The sequence below is a fragment of the Benincasa hispida genome, chromosome 7, assembly GCF_027475165.1.
Source record: "Benincasa hispida cultivar pf3 chromosome 7, pf3_genome.v1.1, whole genome shotgun sequence".
NCBI lineage: Eukaryota > Viridiplantae > Streptophyta > Magnoliopsida > Cucurbitales > Cucurbitaceae > Benincasa > Benincasa hispida.
Genome location: NC_143484.1, coordinates 35,563,490 through 35,587,769, shown reverse-complemented (window position 1 = coordinate 35,587,769; position 24,280 = coordinate 35,563,490). Strand labels below are relative to the sequence as shown.

Genomic DNA, 24,280 nt, shown 5'->3' with positions numbered 1-24,280 from the left:
CACAGAAATTTTTTTTTTTATTATTTTATGATATTTTTTCAAAATGTCATAATCTATCAATGATAGACAGTGATAGGCACGAATAGTAATCTATCATTAATAGACACTAATAAAAATCATTGAAAGACGATGAAAGGCGCGATTTGAAGAGTTTTTAAAGTTGAGAGTAAATTTGATATTTCGCATGGACAAAAGGTCAATCATAGATAAATTTTTAGGAAGAGATCATTCATAGAATTTTTTTTTATTTTTGGGTCATTTTGTGATTTTTCCAAAATGTCACAGTCTATCAATGATAGATAGTGATAGACACTAATAGAAAATATTTTGCTATATTTGATATAGCAAAATATTTGATATTTTGATATTTTGTAAATATTTTTGATAACATAACAAGAGAATGAATGACACTAATTTGATATTTTGATATTTTGTAAATATTTTTTATAACATAACAAGAGAATGAATGACCCTAATGTGATATTTTGATATATTGTAAATATTTGATATTTTGATATTTTGTAAATATTTTTGATATTTTGATAGACACTAATTTGATATTTTGCTATATTTATAAATATTTTTGTTCATTTTGCTTTATTTAAAAACAACCCTTTTTAAAACTTTTTTTTTAAAAAAAAAGATTTGACTTAGTTCTTAAAAACATTGACAAAAAGTAGATAACATAACAAGAAACTTAGAGGTCAAATGAATGTTTATAAACTTAATTTTCAAAAATCAAAAGGACTATCAAACGGGCCTAAATGATTACCCAAAGATACTTTAAGTAATTTTACAAATAAACAAACCAAGTGGGAGTGGTTTAAAGATTTTCGTCCTTAGTGCTCTTAAAAACATAGATATCTGTCGAGGTGATCCCCAGCTTTTGAAGAAGAGAGAGGATTGTATAACCAGATCAAAAACAGACCTATGAAGAAGATTGCACACCGTGATCGTTTTCATTGCGGTGATATCGTCACTTACCAAGATAGTGGTTTTCACCAACACGATCAATATATCAATCATCACATTGCAATGACGTGATATAGTGCATGATCTTGTACCTAAATCACCTGTAGTCCAATCACAACAAATTATTTCAACCACCTACCCAACACGAATATAGTAACTGACAAGAATTTATATTATCAATTTCGATATCTAAAATTCAACCCTCCTAATTTACATATTATCTAAAAAGAATCAATTTACACAAGTTGTAATCGGATACATTTTCAAACAAAAGTCATATTTTAGGAGAGTAATATTTGGATGAAACTTGAGGCTAACACCCACCTTTATACATCTTCTTCAATTACAAAATTTTAAAAAAAGTTTACCATGTGATAATTTGTAATTGAACATTTAAATGGTTTATACAAAAATAGGTGTGAAATGCACCCAAATATTTTTATATTTAAGAATGTCAAAACCAAAAAATTCAATATCCACCTTATCCAACATTATTATAAGTATAGTTTTAAAATCATGATATTAAATTTCTGTCCGTATGTTAACATTTTATCGATGTTCTTACATTTCTATGAATTTGAGAGTCTGACATTTTCAATTGAGATGAGACCTCAACAATTCAATCCTTACTTCAGACCAAAAACAAAAAACAAAAAAAACAAAAACTAAACAGTGATCAATCGAGAATATATGGAAACTCATATGGTCAGAAAGCACAAGGATTTGAGCAAGCATCGTTTAGGAATTTGACGTTTTTTGAACTCAGAGGGTAAAAAAGACGTGTTTTCTTTCGAAACCAAATATTTTTTTAGAGAAGTTTTTACCAGCTGGGTCATTTCCACTTCTAGCAATTACCTTCGTTTCGCCAACCAATCGCCATAGCGCTGCTAATCTACAAATAAGAAATAGAAACACCAACAGAGAAAAGAAGCAAAAATGGGTGTGAAAGATCTCAGTTTCAAAGCCGTGTTTAGAACAAAGAAGGATTCAAGACCAGGAATCAGAGGCTTAGAAGAGAACCATAATATCATGGAAGAAAGAAATTAAACGGAGAACAGAAACCTAAGTTCTCTTATTAGTGGGGTCACATCATACCTATTAAGTTTTGATTATTATTACTATATCAAACAACAGTGAAGCAGAAGAGTGAAAACCGTGTACTAATCCTGAGGGGCCTTCAACAGTTTCAGAAGAGGAAAAGAAAAAGATTCGAGTTCGTGTTTCTTTTTAAAAGTAAGTCTTATTCTAAACCCTCTGTTCCGTGTCCGTGTCCTTAAAGAGATAAGATTGCTTTAGTGGATTGGAAGAACCTAAAAACTTCCACTTCCCCACCGTTTTGTATAAATAAATCACACCATTTTCCTATAAACCACATACAGAGAAGCTTGGCTGTTTCTATTACAATGGGAAGAAGAAGAAGGGTAAGATTGATTCTCTTGCTGTTATGTTCTACCATGGCCATTTCATCTGCTGCTCTCCAGCAACAAATCTTCCCAACAGGTAAGTATCCTTTCCAACCTCTTGAGAAAGTTCAATTCATTTCACCCAGTTTTATCACAAATCTTCTGCGTATGTTCACTTTTTTGGGCTACACAATTTCAAAATTGAATCAAAGATAACATGAAATCATTTCTTGGTATCTAGTTCTAAATCAAAGTCTAGTCTCCACTTGCGGAAAAATTAATAATTCCTTAAAGGAAAATTACTGCCTCACAATAATCTAACATAAGGATTTCAATAATTTTGAATGGGACGTAAATTTGAGGGAATTCAAAGGAATGTCAGGGCAGGGATATTTTTTCCTTAAAAAGCTCAAAAGACCATTATGTCGATGGGTGTTTTTGTTAGTGCTATAAGTTCATCCTTATTCTCTTCTCTTGAAAGACGTGAAAGGTAATTAATTGTTAAGGTAAAAAGTAAACTTCGGTTAAATAGTCCATCTCAGAAGCTTAAACTTATAACTTAAAATAATTAGTTATAATTATATCCTTAAATTTTAAAATTAAAATTTGAATTCTCAAAATTATATAAATATTATTATCGGGTCAAATTAGATATTGAAAATTATATTGTATAAATGGTAATATTTGTATAAATTTAAGAGTTTAGTTTTTATTATTTGTACGTCTAATTTTTGTAATTATTATAAATTTTATGGTTTAATTTTAACATTTGAATAAAATATAAGGATTCAATTTTTATGTTAATTCAAATGATTTTTATAATTTACACTAAATTTAATCATACTAATACTAAAATTCTGAATGACTTCCACTATCGATATCATATTAAAAGACTCGTTAGCTCAGAAGTTTTGGTTAGGATAACTTTAATTACAACAATGCTTTAGTCAAAATCAAGCACATAATAAAGTATATACGACAAAGTTGAATAATGAAACCGACAAGAAACTGTAATAAAGCATGCATTCCAGATAAACATGTGTGGGTGTATATAAAGTAAACGACAAATTAGTATGATTGAAGTTATGAATAAAATAGTAATGTGAAAAAAGAAAAGAATAAAAGATTAACGAAAGAATATATGGGAACTTATTGGAAATAGTATGTTTAAATTTTTAATCTTATAAAATTAGCGTCTTTTGGAACGAGTGAACGGCTTTTCAAGAAGGGTGATGGTGTAAAATAAAAAGTTAAAAAAGATGCTATTTCTTATCATTTTCCCAAGAACATAGGTGAATGAGGAGTGCAGGTTAATATGTCTTATACAATGTCGAATGAAAATAAATATACAAATAAAATAAAGTTTAATATCATGTGAATGGAGGGCCATAATAATATATGGCTTTTCCACTAACTGTAGCTTTCTCACTCAATATTGACAAAAGTGATTAAATAATGAACTATCTGATAGACCTTTAATAACCAAGGTATATGAAAAGAAAATGAAAGAAAATGTGTAAGTTAGGGAAATTTGAGAGAATGTAGTGGGCCAAGGAATATTGTTAGTTAGAAGAGGAAAAAACAGAAAAGAGAGAGAGGGGGGCCCACGGGAGAGGAGGTATTTGTAAGGCCATTTGAGGCCATGAGAGTTAGTGAAGATTTTGTATCAATTCTCATATGTTGAGACTGATGGGAGGGAGGGGGAGCTTTCAAATTCTTCCCCATCCTTAATAAAATAAGGAAAAGTGTTCCAAACCTATCACTATTCTAATTAGTCAACATATTCATAGTCTCCAATTTAGTTTTTTTATTTAGTGGTAATACTTAATAAGAACAAAGTGATCATATCATTAAACTATCATTTATTTTATGATACATGATGCATACAAGTTACATATATGTTTGGTTGCAAATATTATGTGTTTTTTAAGAAGTGTTTTCCATTATTATAGTTCAAAAACTTGTTCAATAAGCTCTTCCTACTACTTTTTATACTCTGTATTTAATTAGAGAATATATACATTAATATTAAAATTGTAATTTTAAACTACATGGTTAGAGAAGGAAAAAAGGAGTTTGGAAAACAAAAAAATATAGGGTCTATTTTTTAGAAAAATGTAACAAAATTCATTTCACTAACGATGATTTTAACCACATAAAACTGTTTATGTTTCCTGAAATATCAGAAAATTAAACTTGCCTTTTTAAAACAGGTTTTTTGAGTTGAAAAGTTTCAAAATATATTTGTATGTGCGTTCAGATATGAGACGTGACTTTGAATGTGTCTTAATATATTAATAGTAGAATAATAAAGACAATCAAATTATTGCTTTTTTCTATAAATTTAGAGAGTAAAATAAATATTTTAACAAAATTCAAAAACCAAAAAAGAAAAGACTTGAAAGTTTACGAGAAGACGGGCATTTTAAAAGTTATCGAACTCAAAAGTTCGGACACTAAAATGAGATTTAAATAAAAAAATGTATTTCGAGGTAATTGGAAACTTATAGAATGGAAATTTTTGGTGCCTCAAAAGTGCGTGCCATGAATAATATACACCTACACATTTCCCAAAAAGAAACAAAAGGTCATCAAAAGAAAACTTACTAGTTACCACTTACATTCCTTTAATATGTTCTATATGTATGCAGAGTCTAATTACCAACAGAAAACCTACACGGAAAAACGTAGCAAAGATGGGATTACTAACCAGATTGCCAGAAGATACAGTGCAACTGAAATCACCGTTTCTAATGGGATTGGTCAGGGAAGTGCGGTTGCCGGCGGTGGAGAAAATGGTGGTGGCAGTAGACCTCATAATGGAGGAGGTACAGCCGTAATCCCTGTTTATGCAGCTGGTTCGGCACAAGCACATCACCGCCAAGGTCGACCACATAATGCAGGAAATCGCCATGAGAACAACAGGGGGCTTCTGGTAGCTGCAGTTTTGGCTGCCATTGCTCATCTCTATGGAGTTTTCTGATATCAAAGCTGTCTCCATAGGGACACAAGAACATTGTTACATGTGCTGATTGAGGTGTGTGCTTCATCTTTGTTGTTGGCCCGTCATTTCCTGTTGAGGTCAAGAAAAAAGCAAAATACTTGGCTTGCAGATGATTGTATGTACAGTCTTAAAGAGACAACCTCATAAAGTCTTCTTTGCTTTTCTTTTTCTTTTTTGGGTAACCATTGTATTGCACATAGACTCTTAATTGCGTCAATTAGATGATTTTCTGGCAGACATTAAAATCACATAACTGATATTATGAATGTAAGAAACCAGGGAGTGATTCACCTCGGTTAGAAATATTCCTATGCTACAACCTTGATGATTAGACCGATTGCAGAGTCGTGATCATTTTGGTTTATCCTATTTCAATTTATTGATAAAGACGAAATTTCAGAAGCAAAAGGCCCAGAAGAGACAGTTTTCATATGATACATTGTGTCAGTATCTTAATTCGTGGAGTCGGTACAAATAAGTAATATTTCTTGATGAAGTAAATGGAGAGAAACTATAGTGCTTCAAGCGACAGTCACCCTTTGATGTACATATATTAACAATAACAGAGAGGCTATGGGAGTATTATCTATCCTAACGTATAAGCTTATACTTTTGAATCCATGGTGATTTAATAATGTATAACAATGACTTCCTAAAATATTATTTCCTCTCTATTTTACGTAATAATAGAACCCGTGCAAGAGGGAATGAGTGTTCAGAACGTATTTTAAGAAACTTAAACTTCCCCTAACTTGTAAGCTTGAACTCAGAGTGATATAACACCGATTTTCTTCGAGACAAGATTCGGGCTAAGATCCATCTTCTACATAGTAATAATAATGATGATGATAATAGAGCAAAATGGAAGTGTATGTAGACAAAATGAAACTTTCATTTTGTCTACATACGAAAGAAATTCTAAACTACTAACTACCGACTTATTCAGTGTTTTGAATGTGAGAGCTCCTGTGTCTTCTCTTCTTTCAGTGTTTTTGAGTCTGCAAGCAAAACATCAAAACTTAAGAAAATGAAACAATTCAAACGATGATGTGATGAGAGAAATGATTAGAAAGGAATCAGAAGACGAAAGTGCTTTTTCATATAGGAATAACGACCACGGTCCGAGTATCCGTACGCTACTGGTCCTGAGAACAAATGGTAAATTTTCAAAAACCAAAAAGGTTCTCAAATTCGTATACCGAAATACGATGCGAACATTCGAATAAGAAAAATGCAAACACCTAAAACAAGAACTCGACCAACTTCATCCACAGTCATCCATTAAGGATCGACTCCTGAGAAAACATTGATGATTCCTCTCTGTTCTTCGGCACATCTTTTCGAATAGAAACGCCCGCAGGACAAGCATTCATATATACATCATCGGCTATGAGATCGAATCGAGTGAATATTGAAAAAAAAAAGTGATTATCAAATTCATGTGCAAAATTCGACAATCGGAAAGAAATCAGAGATGCGAAAAGTAGAATAAGAAAATGTAAAACCTAAAACGAGGCCTCGACGAGCTTCATCGATGATCATCCATTGCTTAAGGCATTGAAGCGGCATTTGGGGAATGGCGCTTGAGAAGAAACTACTGATTTCTGTTCGCTACGCCGGTCTACCAAATCTTTCTTCCTCTCTCTACTACGGGGTTTCGATGGTGTTTCCTTCGATCATTGGTTCCCGCCATCGAAGCTTTGGCGTCGAAAATTTTGTTTAGGGGATATTAACTTTAAAATAATCGAGGTTGTCTGGGGCTTTAGACATAAAACGTGGCTATATTACATTAATATCTTTCATTTAAAAAAAAAAAAAAAATTCTTGAACTTTGTTTTCCATTATTGAAATATCGTCATTTTTGACCCAAAAAGTTTTTACTCATTCAAAAGTAACTTCATTTTCAAAACTACTTTTTTAACTTTTCAGACTTTAAGTTGAGGGATCTATTAATAGGTCTTGAAAAAACTATATCTTTTTATTAAATCCCTCGATTTTACTCTATTCATTTGCTTTAATATGTCAATTTTAGGGAACATTTTGGAGTCATTACAAGAAATTTGAATTAAAAAAGAGCAAAACAGACCAAGAAAGTTACATAATTAAAGAAAGTCAAAATGTTTAAAAATGCAACTGGAAGTAGCGTCACAACCCTCAAACCAGCATTGAGCAGCGCTGAAAGGTTAGCATGCTTAATTCGGCCATACAGAGTTCGCAACGCTACATAACAATAGTGATGTGACACTACGAACATTGAAGGGGAAACAAAATGTGTGCGCCTTCGCGCAAGTGAACGTCAAGCCAACGTCACTCCAGGATCGCAACGCTACAACCTGCAGCCATTGAAACTCAGTTTTTCCAGAATTTTTAAGGGAGAGAGGCCACTTTTTTTATGAAAGAGAGATCAATTTTCATGATTCTGAAGAGAAATTTCTGTAATTTCTTCATTCTCGAATCATTTTCTTATTTGATTCAATGGATTTCTTCAAGAATTTACCACTTCATGGCTAGTTAATATTCTTTCTCGGGAAAATTGTTAGGTTAGTAAATTCTTGAGGCTTTTTCTTGTATTTCTATCTTATGTAATTGATTGTTCTTGGATGTTTTTTTATTTTAATTTGAATAAAATTTGATAGAAATGAGTTAACACCTCAAATTTGTCAGATTTTTTATGCAAAATTACATGGCTCTATAGCATAATTTTAATGAAGTTGACTAAAAATCTTGAATGAAAATGTGGACTTCTCTTCAAAGTATGGCTAGTTTAGAACAATCAAACAAATCATTCATTCTTGATGCAATTTGGGAATTTTATGTGGAATGTCTTTAAGAAGCATCTTAGAACTAAATTAGGGTTAATTGACAATTTTAGGTTAATTAACTAACTGGGACGTTAGGGCATGTCTCTAATGGATTATAGAACAATTAAATTGCATAAATATAATTAAGCCAATGATTGAATTAGACTAACCAACATAATTTCCCAAGATATTTTACATTGAATCTTAGCAAAAATTCTTTTATGCTCTCTACTATTAGTCTCTTACAAAATTCATATCAATTCTAGTTTTAGTTTTACTTTACTTCTAAAAGTTCAACAAACCCCCCACAAATTGGAATTCAAAAGTCAAGTTTGTTAGTTAAAAGAGTCCCTAAGGATCGACCTCGTGTTTCCACTATTACTACGTGTTAGTATTAGTAGTTGCACATGTTTTAAAAATTTTATTTTTTTAGGGCTAAGCTTGAAATTCAAAACACCCACCACGTAAAAATACAAATTTTCCACTCAATAGAACTTGAAATGACAAATGTTATCACAGAGACTTCTTCTTCCCATGGAAGTTAGGGTTTTCTACTTCTTCTCGCTAAGTTTTCAATCATTGTTGGACTCTCTTCTCGCAAAGACTCCCTTACCTCTATAAAGAAGACTCATCTTTCGTGGTTGTTGAACGTCTTCCGTTTCCCCCTTCACCCGATTCAGATTTTGACAAAAGGTACACAAGTACCTTTTCCATTTTCTTTATTTCCAAAAGATTATCAATCGATTATATTGTACATAGGGGGGAATCTATGTGATTTCTAGTAGGAATGTGTAGTGAAAAAACCAAAACTCTTTTCTATCAATGACATATTTGTCATTTCATCTTGTAAAATATGTGGGGTAAGGGGGTAAACTTCGTATGGGTTTGATTTCGCATTTTTCGGAACTTCACGAGACAAATATCTCGTGAAGTTATTATGAATATTTGTCTCATAAAGTATTCACAACAGTGGGAAGTTTCTAAAATAGCGTGAAAGTTCTCTGTCGTTTGTCCCATAATGTTGTAAGTTTTTCTTGTGAAGTTACTTCACGAGACAAAAGACTGAAATCAACTCAACTTTACGAGAGACAAAAGTCAATCTTTTGTCTCGTAAAGTTAAGTTGATTTATGTCTTTTATCTCGTGAAATTTGTCTCATGAAGTAACTTCACAAGACATATATATATAACTTTATGAGACAAACGACAGACTATTTTGTTTCTCATTCATCCTCATTCCAAATACCACCGTAGTAAACAAACACGCAAGATGTTTTGCAAGTGAAAATAAAACTTATTGGCCGAAATAAAATGTATAAATAAATATTCAAAAAACTTAGGAGAAAATTGACTTAAGTTGACCAAGTCAACTTTACGAGAGAGTTGACTTGGTCACTTTACGAGAAAGTTGACTTGGTCAACTTTACGAGAAAGTTGCACAAGTTGAACGAATGAGTTGTCTCGTAAAGTTGAACCAACTCAACTTTCGTGTAAATTTTGACAAATTCATTTTCACGAGAAAGACGACTTCACGAGACATATCATAGAATAAGGATGATTGGTATTTTCGGGCCAACTTCGTAATCCAGAATAATAAAATCCACAAGGAAGATGAATTTATCAACTTGCATAAGAACATCTTTTATCTTCTCTTCTGGGTACGTTATGGACCGGTCAGCTAGTTGCAAGGTCATGGGAGTAGGAATCGACTCACTAATGCCTAGCTTTTTAAAAATGGACAGTGGCATCAAGTTGATGTTGACTCCTAGGTCACATAATGCAAATCTGTTAAGAATTCAGGGTTATCAGGGTTAATTGGAGTAGTTGTTGGAATCTTAATTTTTTGTTCTCTTAGAGTCTGTGATTTCATAGCTTCATTGGTTTGCTTTCTTGGGTCTCAGCAGGCAGTTTACTCATTGTTCTCTCACTTCGCAGTGTCATGGCTTGGTACTACTCCTTGCCATTTCCACGAGGAGCCTCAGTGTTACTAAGTAGGGTGTCTGGTTGCCTGTTCTTTAGATCATTGGCAATCTGCCCTACTTGCACCTCTAGATTCTATATTGAGGAGGCTTGCAATTGGATTAACACATCGTTTTTCTGAATGTATTCTTTGAGAAGCATGTCCAATGATGACAAAGCATTCGAACTTGACGCATGATTATGGTTGTAATGAGGTCGATTCTGGTTTTGTGGATAGTCGTGGGGGTGCTGATTGAATCCAGGTAGATTCCCTATATGCGCTTACTATTGTTGGTGTGCATTTTTCTGCATAACTGTACTTGACTTCCTCTCCAAGAGAAATTGGGGTGATTCCTCCAACCCGGATTGTAAGTGTTACTAAACGAGTTATTGTGGATGGAGAGAACCGTCTGAAGGTCACGTAGACATGTATCAACTGAGTGAGGCTCTCCACATTGTACACGGCTTATCGCCGCAACTTGCGTCATGGTGTTCAACTGAGCAACATACTTATTCAACGCACCTTGATTTATTGCCATAGTTTGTAAAAGAGAAGTAACATTGGCCATTTAGACAACTAGTGAGCTCACCGCATTTGCCAGTACTATTGCTCCTTCCATCTTTCTCCTATCTGCATTCCTATTTCTGTAACTGTCATCTACCCAATCATTCGTATTTCTGAAAATCTTGTCCAATATCGCTTTGGTCTCAATATAGGTCTTGTCCATCAGGTCGCCTACTGCAGAGGCATCAGCTACCAATTGCAAAATTCGATTAGCCTATTGTAAAAATACTCCATCAAAACGCAGTCAAGGATGCCAATGTGCGGGCAATTACGTATAAGACGCCTAAATCAGACTCAAGCAGCGCTCAACGTTTCTGAGTCTCCTTGTTCAAAATTCAAGATGTTCTGCTGTCTTCTTCCGTTAACAGCGAGAGGGAAGAACTTTTTCATAAACTGTTCCACTAACTGGTCCCAAGATACAATCTAATTCGACTCCAAAAAATAGGCCCATTTCTTGGACTCATCGCAAATAGTGTAAGGATAAAGAGAGAGCCTGATTCCTTCTGGTGTGACGCCTATAATAGAGAATGTATTGCACATTTCTACAAAGCTTGTCAGGTGGGCATGAGGATCTTCACCTTGGATCCCTCCAAACTACTATACAGTTTAAATCATTTGTAGCATCACCGACTTAATCTCAAACCTAGCATTCTCCTTGAGGGTTGGCCGCATAATACCAGGTGAGAAATCGTAGAGATTCAGGGCCGCATAATTCCTCATAGGAATGTTGCGGTCTACGGCCAGAAAAATGGGATCTTGTTGACTTGGCCCAAACACGTCATTTACCCAGCCTGATTATTCTAGTTGTTATTGTTAGCCATATTCCTTTTTCGTTTGTTCCTATTTTTCCTTGCTCTATGACGAAAAGTTCTCTCAATTCCAAGGTCAATATTGAATTCAGGTTCAGCACCCGTACTCATATACTGTTTGTCATTTATCACTTAAGCTAGCAATACTCCAAAAATCGAAAGGGTGCGCTGCAAAAACACAAAATCAAACATTGAATTAGTTCCAAATCCCGGCAACGACACCAAAAACTTATTGAACTACTAAATTTGATTGACATAAACTATACTAGAGTGTCTTTTCGTTGAACTGATTGTGTGTATAGTTGCAGTTAATCATGCGCTTGTCACAATTTTTTCTTATAATTTGCCAAGTATAAACAAACTACAAGTTTCTTGATTCCGAGGAACTTGAGATTAACAACAACTTTAACATGTGAAAAATGTATGGAGAAGGCAAGGTTTGGGGGAGATTCTTGTCGCATCCCTAAGTTTACTTTAAGGGTGATCCTAGCTTGCAATATCTGTTCATCGCACACCTCTCGGCAGCCAGCCACACTTGTCATATTTCTATGACACGTGAGTGATGTTGCATTGAGTATAAGGTTATTTCTATCTCTAGAAATACTTCTTACTTTGCTTAGTGAGATCCACAACTACTTACCCTCTCAGGCAGTTAGTCATAACTACTTTACTCAATGAATGATCATAGGCAAGCATTTAAATAGTCATACACTAAGCAAAAGGGCTTAATCTTTAAAGGTTTAACTTAGTTCAAAACATTAATCTTTCCCCTTACCCCGTGAAGATTAATTACTCATGATGAAAGAAAAAGCAAAGGTAGAAATAGAGAAGATGATGAAAGTAGATATGATGATAAATAAATAGAAATAGAGTTGTTGTTTATAAATAAATAAATAAACTCTTAAATCAAAATGTAAGACAACAACAAGTTGTAGTAAAGAAGTGAAGGAAAAAAGGCAGTTGTTAGAGTTTTCTTGCTTCCAATGATCATATCATATATAATCAAATTTCCTCTTGTCAATTTGAAAATTTAACACCAAGAACTGATTCTCAACTTGAATCCATTGAGCTACTAAGGGGACCTTATGGTTCTGTAGCTTGAAGCTTCAATGGTACGTGAATAACTGACTAAACTCTTTAGTCATGAGATCCACCATCTCTTAACTACCAGACACTCCACTAAAAATTGACAGCTAAACTCACCTTACTACAGATATATTATGTGTCCATATCAACCAATCAACTATTTCATCGGGTGGAAGACCAGTGCATGCGAACCTGCGATCAGTTGCAAAATAAACACTTTGACGCAATAAAACTCATGAAATGCAGTCAGCGGGCATTTTTAGCGTACTTCAGCACAAACATCATTTCAAGCATTAATTCTTCATAAGATTAACACATATTCTGCATTTCTAACCTCATTATTTTAAGTAAAAGACTACAATAACTTGTATTTCTATAAGTTTTCAATCACAAAAAAGGAATTCTTGAAGAAAGTTTTCAAGTAGTTCGTGCAGAGGAAAACATTGAAGAAGGTCATCAAGGGTATGTTTTCTTCCATATACAACATGCTTATTAATTTATATCTATTATATTCTGTATGTTTTCTCTGTTTTTTCTTAATTTTCAAAACAAATTTCGAAAGCACAAGCATTCACGCGCTTGCGTTGATGAATTCGATTCCTTCAAGTTCGTCATAAAATATTTTAATAAAATAAGTGGGTCCCATTGCATATTCAAACTCAATCGAATTGAGCACCTTCTAAAGATCAATCTATTTACAAGATTTGATTACAGATAGTATAGTGGATCCCACATCTAATTACAATTACGAACAGACATGTAAACAATATCAAAAGCAATCAGATGGACCCCACTAACTAAAATAACGATTGATTGATACCCATTCACCCGACATAAATGTGGTCTCAATTAGAAAACAACATGCAGTTATCAATGATAGAAAGTGATATAACTTTATCACTGTCTAGATATATTTGTATCATTGTTTGTCGTTGATAGACTGGGATAAAGATGTATCCCTATCTATCAGTGATATATAATTCTATATAGATTTGTGTTTGGATTCTATCTTGGTTTATGTTTGTAAGTGATAGAACTCTATACCTATCTTGGTTTATCTTTATTATGTGTTTTTTTTCTGTTTTAGATTTGTTTGTATTTGTTTTTGTTTGTGTTTGCAATTTACTTCTTTTGTATGTTCTTCTCTGTTTTTTATTTGTTGGTGTGAAGATGTATATATAATTTAGGACGAGAAAATCTTCTATCATTGTCCATCACTAGTCTATCAGTGTTGATCGTTGATAGACTGTGATAAAGTTCTACCACTAGCTATCAATGATAGATAGAGTTATATAGATAGCGATAGAAGTTCAACAATTTTGTGTTTGGAGTCCATCTTGGTTTGTGTTTGTAAGTGATAGAACTCTATCTATATTAGTGATAGACATAAATAGAACTCTATCTTTATGATAGATGTAATGTAAATAGAACGTCGTGATAGACATATATTAATGTGTATTTTGTCTTTTTTTTTTTTCTTTTTTTAGACTTGTTTGTATTGGTTTGTGTTTGTGTTTGTATAATGTGCTTATTCATTAATTTTGTTTACAATCCTTTTCAGGACAACTTTATCTCGATCAATCACTGATAGACAGAAATAGAGTCCTATCTATCAATGATAGACAGTGATAGACTTCAATCTTTGTCTATCTGTAATGGATATTTTCACTATTGATTTCTTATACAATCTTTTTTTCCTTTTCTGCAGTAATATGATACCATGGTTAATTTTCATATAGTTTTGTTTCTATGGTGGATAGTGGACCCATTACAATTGTTATGAGAATTATAGTGTTGCTGGAGTTTTTGTTGATGATATGATAAACTTTAATGGTTTAGTTAGTTTGGTATTGGGAGAAATTCAGTTGGATGCTTCTATAGATTTATTAGTATTATTGGATTTTTGTCAACCTAATATTAAATATGTGTTCCCAATAAAACACGATAAGGATTTTAGTTGGCTTCTAACTTTAGTTAAAGATGCAAGTACTAGTCATCATTTAATTGTTCACGTTAGTCATCATTCTTTAGAAGGATTTTGTAATGGTATTAGTAATGGAGGTGGTGATAGACTGTTATGTTTAGGTTCTTCTAGTTCTTCTTCGAATGATCAAGTTATACGAGATATTGATTTTAATGATGATTTAAAGGAAAATGATATATTTGGAAGTAAAGAAATATTGTCAAAGTATTTTTATGTAATAGTAATGAAGAAGAATTTTCAATTTATGACTTCACAATCAAATTCAAAGTCATTTGAGTTCAAATGTTTGCAAGAATGTTGTAAATGGTATGTTAGGGGCATCTCAGTACAAGAAGAATGAGTGGGAGATGCTTAGGAAATATATTTATGACCATGACTGTTACAAAGGAATTAAACTCCTCAGCAGAAGTGAATGATCATCTTGTGCCAATAAATTTTGTTTTGGAAAAACTTAAAACAAAGGAAAAAAAAAACATGTGACAGAAAACCATGATAAACATTAAATATACATTATGCTTAACAGATTCAAGGGAGAAAGCAACAAACCTTTGAAGATCGTCACTTACAGGATTTTCTCCACGGATTAAACTGTCACAAACGTCACTAACACTTGGATTCTCCCTCGAACACAACATACAAAGAACACCACTAATTGATGTTCCTCACTATTCTCGTGATTAGAATCGAAGAAGGTGTGGGCTCTTCAATTTTGGTAAGGGAAGAAAAAAATGAATTTGATAGAAAGCTTAAGACTATTTTTTTTTTCAAAGAGTTTTTAGAACCAACAAACTGTGTTATGTAATTTTGCGAAAACACTCTTATGTACTATGTGAGAGAGTGGAAGTTATTACTTAATAACTCCCCATTCACCCGTAAACAATAATTCCCTAGGAGTTATTCTTAATATTATTAATTTAATATCATTAAATATAATTAAATATAATTATATTAATAATATTAATATAATTAAAATATATATTAAATCATATTTAATATAATTAAATAAATAGCATTAATTAATACATAAAATATCACATACTTAATTTAATGTGAAACCTATTCAAATAATATTCTTTCACATAATTTATAGTTTTTAATATGAATCTCATTCATATTAGTTTTAACCTAGAGTTTTATATGAATCTTATTCATATAAATAATATTTGAATTTTATTCAAATATTTATCTCACTCGTATAGTAAAGTATAATTTTGAATCTCATTCAAAATTAACTTTATGTTATAATGTATTTATATATATTATATCAATTGTATCTTATACAAATAGTTCCCTTATTTAATTTGAACAATTCAAATTAATCTAAAATTAATTTATTCTTATTCAACCCTTAATGAACTAGTAAAGAGACCTTATGAACTTACATATTAGAAGCTCCAATGATATGAAATTAATTAATTAAACTCTTTAATTAAATTAATCAATGTTCATTAACTGCAAGTCACTCCACTAAAGACCCACAACTGTACTCTTCTCACTGTAAAAATATTTTTATGTCCACGGATATAACCACTTAACAGTAAGTTAACCTTTCATGAATTGTTCAAAATTACAGCTGGGTTAAATCACTATTTTGCCCTTGTAGTTACATCTAACTCATTAAGTACCACGGATGCCTCTAATGAACAAACAGTATATATTTCAACTATAAACTAACCTCTTTTAGGCTAATGAAGGGGTGAGGCCTCATTGTTCAAGACCCGAAATTATCTATTAAGGGAGTAATTCATCTACTTTCCTTAACAATGGGAATGATTGAATTTCATCTTGTGTAGCTGCGTTTCTAGCTCTCAACTTAAACAAATTCCCAAAATGGTAGGCTTATTATTGAGTCAGCGAAACTAACCATTCTCACCCATACAAATCAAATGATTGTCTTTATAGGTAGGAGTTTACAACTCTCTCAAGATTAAAGTCAAGTCACCAATGGTCATCCTAGTGAAATGTTAATTTGTTCAACTAACGGTGTTATAGAGAGAAACCAATCGTTTCATGGTCTAATATTATATAAACACTTTATACAGGATACCTCACTCACATGTCTCTACATGAACAATATGGATCATATCGTCTGTAACACTTACAAAGTGGGTCGTATCCGCGGTGTCACAAAGATAAGGTACCCAACCTTATCCATATAGTGCAGACCTTTTAGGTTATTACGTAAACGTAATTCACCTGTATGTCTACCACATACAGCTCAAGCTACATTAAGTAATCCTAGATTTTAGTTTGTTGGATTGAGTTAATGTAATTTAAATATCAAATAAAATACATCTTATTTTATTAAATAAATAATTTATATTTACAAATTACAAACTATGAATTCTACAAGATTTAGGACATTAAATCCAACCATTTCAAAATAGCTAACACACCCCTCAATTTCAAACTAGAGGATGAGGATAAGGCAACGAGAGAGTTCCAAAACGAACTTGCTTAAAATATTTAATTTTGAAGAGAAACAAACGTGCCTCGAAATTTTAAGTTTTACTTTGAAACAACAATATTTGTTAACAAATTTAGAAACTTATATATTAATAACAAGTTTCAAAACTTACAATATTTTAAGAAGAAATAATTTAGGAAAAAATCCATTAAAATTGCATCTACAAATTTATACAAAAGTTATTGAAAAAGTTACCTAAAAAAATATTTAGGTGTAGAAATCAAAACTCCGAAGTTTATAAGTAATCGTGTACATGAATGGTTTATTTTGAGATTGACCTACTTATTTACTTAAAAGAAAAATATTGGGCTGCTTGCAAAAATGTCAAAAAAGATTACTAAAATTAGGTCCATAACCTAACAATATAGATTTTGCATAAATGCAAAATACATAGTGATTGAGCTGTAAAATTTAAAAATACAACCACGTTTGAAAACACAATGCGGCTTAGGGTTCTTACGTGCCTTCAAATTTCTTCGATTTGCGGCTTTAGTTTTCTTCTTCAGCTTCATGCGACTTCAGTTCCCTTTTGACCAATGCCGAATGCCTGATTTATTTCTTCTTCTTCAGATTTCTTCCATCGTTCTTCTTCAGCTTCAGCTTTCTTCTTTTATTAGGGTTCTTCCACCGAATCACCGTGGCTGATTCTCAGGGATTGACGTGAAAAATTGGTCTTTTTAAGTTCCATATCTTCATGTTTTCAGACTATAAAATTAGAACTGGATTCTTATTTTGCATTTGCATCTCTTTCTTATAGTGGTGCGTAAAAATCTGGGAGATTTTGGAACCTTATTAAGGTAATACTGCATTAGGCGTATTGGGAAAAACCTCCCACTTCTCCCGAATAAACAGAACCGAGAAATTAAAAGAAAAGAAACACAAGAATTTACGTGGAAAACTCACAACTGCCCACCAGAAAGAAATCTGGCCCACTAGAAATGTCCCCTTGTTAGCGAATTATTTGAATTGTTCAAATTAATTAAAGAAATATTTTTAATATAAAGTATAGTGAATTCTAATGGATATGATCTCTAATCCAAACTATATTATAAGAGATGTATTTGAACGAGATTCAAATATTAGATTTATGATGAATTGGATTCATAAAGAGATATATACATATAAATATGTGATATTTGTATGTTAATTAATTAATTAATTTTATATTAAAATTGATTTAGTATATAGTTATTTAATTTGTATGCTAATTAATTAAATAATAGTTAATTAATTAATTAGCTAAAAGGAGAAAAGTGGACAAGCTTGGAGAAGAGGTTACCCTCTCTCCTTATAAATATACTATTATAACCTTTTTAGGGTAAGGGTTTGTTTTTGTGAAAAATGACCTAACCTCTACCTCCTCTCTAGTCACTCTTCTCCGAAAAGAATTTCTCTCTAAAAAATCCTCCATCAAAAGGTCTTGGAGCTCATATTTCCAATTTTTTTTTTTAATTCTAAGAGAATAAAAAGATAGCCTTAGAGGTGGTGTTCTTGTTCGTTGAGAAGCTTGAGATTGTTCGTGATCTTTGGAGGGGAAAACATGAAGAAGGAAAAGATTCCACAGGGTTGAGTTCACTTCTTCCCTTCTTCTTCATTAGAAGCATATTTAGGTCCTTTTGTATGCTTATCCTTTGAATATTTTCATGAGTTCATTGATTTTAGTTTCTTACAAAATCATTTTTTTAAAATTGTAAGGCGATCACACGCTCCTACGGGAATTAGATTCTCTTTTATTGGTATCAAAGCCCAATTCTTGCAATTTTGATTTTCGATTTTTAGAAGCAAAAATAGAGAAAAAGGTGGGTTGTTTTCTCTACATTATGAATGTGGGTTTGCAAATAGACGTTTTCGAATTTGGCACTTTAGATTAATGTTTTTACTCTATTTGATCATGTAAGGGATCGTTGTATTTAGACATTTAATTCAGTAATCGAGTCTATAAATCATTTTGCAAGTGTTGTTGATGTTCGGGATGAAAAATAGAGGATTTCAGTGCAATTTCGAAGCAGATCTGTGCAATCTATGCTACAGCATCACGACGCTCCAATGCGAAGTAGAATGTTAGTTTTTTCCATAGCGTCGCGATGCTAGGGTACAATGTCGTGACGCTCCGAGGCTGAGGCACTTGAGCAGTCCGCTCATATAGTCACTAGTTCGAGTCTTCCTCCAACTTTTAGGGCATCAGTTTTTCCTTGTATTTATGTTTTTTTTATTTATTTTAATTAATTAGATTAATACAAATTAGTTGTATTGATATAACTTTTTTATATGCCAAATTCGGTCTATTTCGCTATTTAATTTAATTCTGTATGATTAAATTAGTAATATGCATATTGTATGTCATATAGTTTAAAATCTCACCTTAAAATAAACATATTTCATGCATCTTTTTCAATATAAGTGTTATATTATATGGTTGAATGATTAATTAAGCATGCTCATACATCATACTAAATTATAATTGTTATATAGTATGATAGCATGTGAATTATTTTTATTAGTAATAATATAATAATATTGTTTAATGAAAATGAATACATATGTTTATTTTCATGGATGATAATTATAAGTGTTATTATTATCGGATGAAAATAAACTTTGCATTGAGCATGACATTATTTAGATAAATATAATTGTTATATTTTATCAATGTCATTAGATGCAAATTATTGGTTTTAATAATTTCATTATTTTATAATAGTTATGAATTAGATTAAAATCTATAATCAAGAGTTGCATACAAACATAGGTCCAAACTAATTTTAAATGGTTTAAAATTGATTCACCTAGACTTATGTTAAAGATACTTCTAATAGATTAGTAATAGGTTAATCTTTTAATCTGTTTTAATAGGATTAAAATGAATTTCATAAAAGATTGAATTTATAAAATAATTGCCTATAAAGGATATTTGTCCACGGAACGTTCTATCTAAGCTGGGGTATTTAAGCCGATGGAACGAGAATACCCCTACTTGGGAACTAACCTGAGAGGTGAATTAGTCAAATATTTTATAAGCATGAAATAAATGTTTTTGTTTATTAAAGAGTTTAATAAATAAAATCACATATTTTTAAAATATTCAACATAAATGTTATATTGAGCAAATTAACAAGGACTTAGTTTAATTATTTAGTCGGATTTTTTTTTTGTTAATAAACTCATTTTTTTTAAAACACTTAGTGGGAGGAAAAAGATGTATATGATATGTTATTTTCCACTCACATTCTCCCTAAAAATTCACAAGGTGAGATTCATGCTCAACCTCGTGGTGCTCTAAGCGCACTCTCCCTTAGGAAGGTATTTGCATGGGTCAATATCAAGGTGAATGGAGAAAGTGTTTATAATAAGTAGGAGAAGGACATGTGTCAACACATCCTACGGACTTCTTCATTAGTTTGAAATATTTTTTTCATGCTCGACCTCGTGGCACCCTGGGAGCGTCCCCCTAAGGAAGGTATTTGCACGGGAAAGGGACATAACAAACTATAGAAATTGATAAGATCGCTATAATCAATTGCACCAATTACGTTCTAATCTGAGGCAAACTAGTTGGGGTGGGATTATAGGGTTGAAAATGAAGGCTTACACTTACAAGAAAACATTAAGGTAGTTAATAATTCCTAGATTAAATCAATGGTAATTAAATATTATAGGAATAAGGGTTATCATGGTGCAATATTTGATTGAGAATGTCTCAGTTTAGTGAATTGTTCGCCCCAAGGTGACATTTATACTAAATCACTAAAGTATCATTGCAAAATAAAATGATGTTGGGGTTCATTATTTCTTTTGCTAAACTGATTGGATTAAAACGATTTTTTTGCATTAGTTTCTAATACAAGTAATTCATTTTGTATCAGCAAAATGACTAGCGCTACACTAGAAATCTTAAAGCTGAAAAGTTAGCCGGAGAAAATTATACAACTTGGAAGAATATGATAGATATTGTCTTGGTCATAAACGACCTTAAATTTGTTCTGATAGAGGAATGTCCTCTGGTCTTTGAGCCCAATGCATCACGAAATGTTTCTGATGCTTATGAGAAGTGGATCAAGGCCAATGATAAGGCCAAAGTCTACATTTTGGTAGGTTTAACTAAAGTCCTGATCGAAAAGCATGAGACCATGATCACTGCACGTGAGATCATGGAATCATTGTGTGATATGTTTGGAAAACCTTCCTCACAAGCCATGCATGATGCTCTTAAGTTCATCTTCAATGCATGGATGGCAGAAAGATCATCTGTTAGGGAACATGTTCTTAACATGATGATTCATTTCAATGTCGTCAAAATGAAAGGAGGTCTCATAAAGGAGCCCAGTCAAGTGAGTTTTGTTTTGGAATCTCTACTAAATAGTTTCTTATAATTCGGTAGAAATTGTATTATGAACAAAATTGAATACAACCTTACCACCATTCTTAACGAGCTGCAGACTTTTGAGTCTTTAATGAAAGTCAAAAGAACCAATGGGGAGACAAATGTTGCCTTCTCCAACAAGAAGTTCCACAAAGGTTTGACCTTTGGAACTAAGTCTATACCTTCTTCCTCTTTCCGTGTCAAGAATTGGAAGAAGAAAAATGATGGAAAGGGGAACAAAGCCATCATTTCTACTACTATCTAGAAGGGCAAAAAAGTCAAAGCTGCAAAAAGGAACCTGCTTCCATTGCAACTAGAATGGGCATTGGAAGAGAAATTACCCTAAGGATTTAGCAAAAAAAAAAAAAAGAAAGCAAAAGAAGAAAAATATGATTTATTGATTCTTAAAACGTGTTTAGTAGAAAATGATAATAATACTTGGATACTTGATTTAGGAGCCACTAACCCTATTTGTACTGCTTTACAGGAAACTAGTTCCTGGAAGCAACTTGAAGTTAGAGAGATGACTCGACGAGTTGGAATAGGGGAGGTCATCTTGGTAGTTGTAGTTGGGAGCTTAAAGTTATTTTTCAATTCAAAGTTCATATTGTTGGACAATTTTTACTACATTCCTAATTTTAAGAGGAATTTGATTTCAATTTCATGTTTGTTAGAACACTCTTATAATATATCTTTTATTCGTGATAAAGCATTTGTCTCGAAAATTTTTGTTGATATATGTTCTGCAACAAACGAAATTAGCTTATATGTACTAAGGTCAGTATCTAAAATGCTCCATAATATTGAAATGTTTAATACTACAACCACACTAAACAAAAGAAGAAAGGTTTCTCCAAAAGAAAATGCTCATCTTTGGCATCTAAATCTAAGTCATATTAATCTCAATAGGATTGAGGTTAGTTAAGATGGACTCTAAACGAGTTAGAAGAAAATTCTTTACCAGTATGTGAATCTTGTCTAGAAGAAAAAATGACAAAACGACATTTTTCTAGAAAAGGTTATAGACCCAAAGAACTCTTGGAGCTTATACATTTAGAGCTTTATGGCCCGATGAGTGTTAAAGCAAAAGGAGAGTTTGAATACTTCATCACTTTTACAAACGATTATTCTAGATATGGGTATATTTACCTGTTGCAACATAAGTCTGATATACTTGAAAAGTTCAAGGAGTATAAGGCTGAAGTTGAGAATTTATTGGTTAAAAAGATAAAAACACTTTGATAAGATCGAGGTGGAGAGTACATGGATATAGAATTCCAAAACTATATGGTAGAACATGGAATCACATCTCATCTCTCAGCATCCGATACACCTCAACAAAATGGTGTATTAGAAAGGAGAAATAAAACCCTATTAGACATGGTTCGATCTATGATAAGTTATGCTTTTCTACCTATCTCATTCTAGGGTTATGCAGTGGAGACTGCATCATACATTTTAAACTAAGTTTCGTCAAATAGTGTTACTGAAATGCCTTTTGAATTATGGAGAGATCGCAAAAGTAGTTTAGAGAATCTCAAGATTTGGAGATGTCCAGCACACGTGCTTGTGACAAACCCAAAGAAATTGGAACCATGTTAATTATGCCTTTTTGTAGGATACTCCAAAGAAACGAAAGGTGGTCACTTTTATGATCCAAGAGAGAATAAAGTGTTTGTAATGACAAATGAAACTTTCTTGGAGAAATACCACATTAGGGAATATAGACCAAGAAGAAAATCGTATAAGTGAACTTACCAAAGAAACTACTGAAACTTCAACAAGAGTTGTTGAAGAAGAAAGCACTTCAACAAGAGTTTTTTATATTGCTTCATCCAGTTAAACACATCCTACTCAAGAGTTGAGGGAATCTGACGTAGTGGGAGGATTATAATCTAACCTACTCACTATTTGGGTTTAACGGAAGCTCAAAATGCCATACAAGATGATGATGTTGACAATCCATTGACCTACAAGCAGGCAATGGGTAATGTGGACAAGGATGAGTGGATTAAAGCCATGAATCTAGAAATGGAGCCTATGTACTTCAATTCTATATGACAACTTGTAGATAAACCTAATGGAGTTAAACCTATAGGTTGCAAGTGGATCTACAAGAGAAAAAGAGGTGTAAATGGAAAGGTGCAAACCTTTAAGGTGAGATTAGTAGTAAAGGGTTATACTCAAGCTGAGGGAGTAGACTGTGAGAAACTATCTTGCCTGTTGCTATGTCAAAATCTATCCAAATTCTCTTGTCCATTGCCACATATTATGACTATGAAATATAGAAAACGGATGTCAAGACTACCGTTTTGAATAGTAATTTTGATGAGATAATCTACATGTCTCAGCCAAAAGGATTTATTGAACAAGGAAAAGAGCAAAAGGTTTGCAAGCTAAATCAGTCCATTTATGGATTGAAACAAACATCTCGATCTTGGAATATAGAGTTTGACGCCACGGTCAATAAGGCTTTGATCAAAATGTTGACGAACCTTGTGTTTACAAGAAGTTCTTCAACAGTTCAGTAGTTTTCTTAGTGTTGTATGTGGATGATATCCCACTCATTGAGAATAATATAGGTTCTCTGACTAAGATTAAGGAATGGCTATCTACTCAGTTCCAAATGAAAGATTTGGGTGAAGCACAATTTGTTCTAAGGATCCAAATCATTAAGGATTGTAAGAACAAATCACTAGCCTTGTCTCAAGTATTGTATATTGACAAAATGCTTGTTAGGCATTCGATACAAAATTTCAAGAAAGATTTATTACCTTTTAACCATAGAATTATTTTGTCTAAGAAACAATGTCCTAAGGCACCTCAAGAAGTTGAGGAAATGACACGGATTCCATATGCATCTACAGTAGGT

At 32.4% G+C, this 24,280-nt stretch overlaps 2 protein-coding genes and 2 long non-coding RNA genes across 5 annotated transcripts; 2 read left to right on the top strand and 2 right to left on the bottom strand.

Annotated features, from left to right (window-relative positions):
- Positions 1-697: 697 nt before the first annotated feature.
- Positions 698-1,935, bottom strand: LOC120081695 (uncharacterized). The gene is made up of 2 exons (XR_005482933.2): positions 1,797-1,935; positions 698-1,073 (listed from the first exon to the last, which is right to left on the bottom strand). It is a non-coding gene; the product is annotated as an uncharacterized LOC120081695 (long non-coding RNA).
- Positions 1,936-2,120: 185 nt separating this feature from the next.
- LOC120081693 (uncharacterized) lies at positions 2,121-5,684 on the top strand. 2 transcript variants are annotated; one of them, XM_090315723.1, is made up of 3 exons: positions 2,121-2,205; positions 2,352-2,472; positions 5,027-5,684. In XM_090315723.1, the coding sequence occupies exons 2-3, from the start codon at positions 2,376-2,378 to the stop codon at positions 5,356-5,358; spliced, it is 429 nt and encodes a 142-aa protein (XP_090171849.1). In that variant the 5' UTR covers positions 2,121-2,205; positions 2,352-2,375; the 3' UTR covers positions 5,359-5,684. The 2 variants fall into 2 exon arrangements, with proteins under 2 accessions (XP_090171849.1, XP_038892711.1); XM_039036783.2 differs by lacking the exon at positions 2,121-2,205 and having other exon boundaries at positions 2,237-2,472.
- LOC120081694 (uncharacterized) lies at positions 5,074-7,135 on the bottom strand. Its single transcript, XR_016530763.1, has 3 exons — positions 6,885-7,135; positions 6,621-6,766; positions 5,074-6,524 (listed from the first exon to the last, which is right to left on the bottom strand). It is a non-coding gene; the product is annotated as an uncharacterized LOC120081694 (long non-coding RNA).
- Positions 7,136-20,986: 13,851 nt separating this feature from the next.
- Positions 20,987-21,673, top strand: LOC120081034 (uncharacterized). Its single transcript, XM_039035714.1, has 2 exons — positions 20,987-21,376; positions 21,485-21,673. The coding sequence occupies exons 1-2, from the start codon at positions 20,987-20,989 to the stop codon at positions 21,671-21,673; spliced, it is 579 nt and encodes a 192-aa protein (XP_038891642.1).
- The last annotated feature ends 2,607 nt before the right edge of the window (positions 21,674-24,280 follow it).

What these genes read in the sequence shown, in the direction of transcription:
- LOC120081693 (XM_090315723.1), top strand. Translation starts at nt 2,376, where the DNA reads ATGGGAAGAAGAAGAAGGGTAAGATTGATTCTCTTGCTGTTATGTTCT. An exon ending in GCAACAAATCTTCCCAACAG is followed by an intron (nt 2,473 to 5,026) that starts GTAAGTATCCTT and finishes ATATGTATGCAG; the next exon opens with AGTCTAATTACCAACAGAAA.
- LOC120081034 (XM_039035714.1), top strand. Translation starts at nt 20,987, where the DNA reads ATGATAGATATTGTCTTGGTCATAAACGACCTTAAATTTGTTCTGATA. An exon ending in TCATAAAGGAGCCCAGTCAA is followed by an intron (nt 21,377 to 21,484) that starts GTGAGTTTTGTT and finishes AACGAGCTGCAG; the next exon opens with ACTTTTGAGTCTTTAATGAA.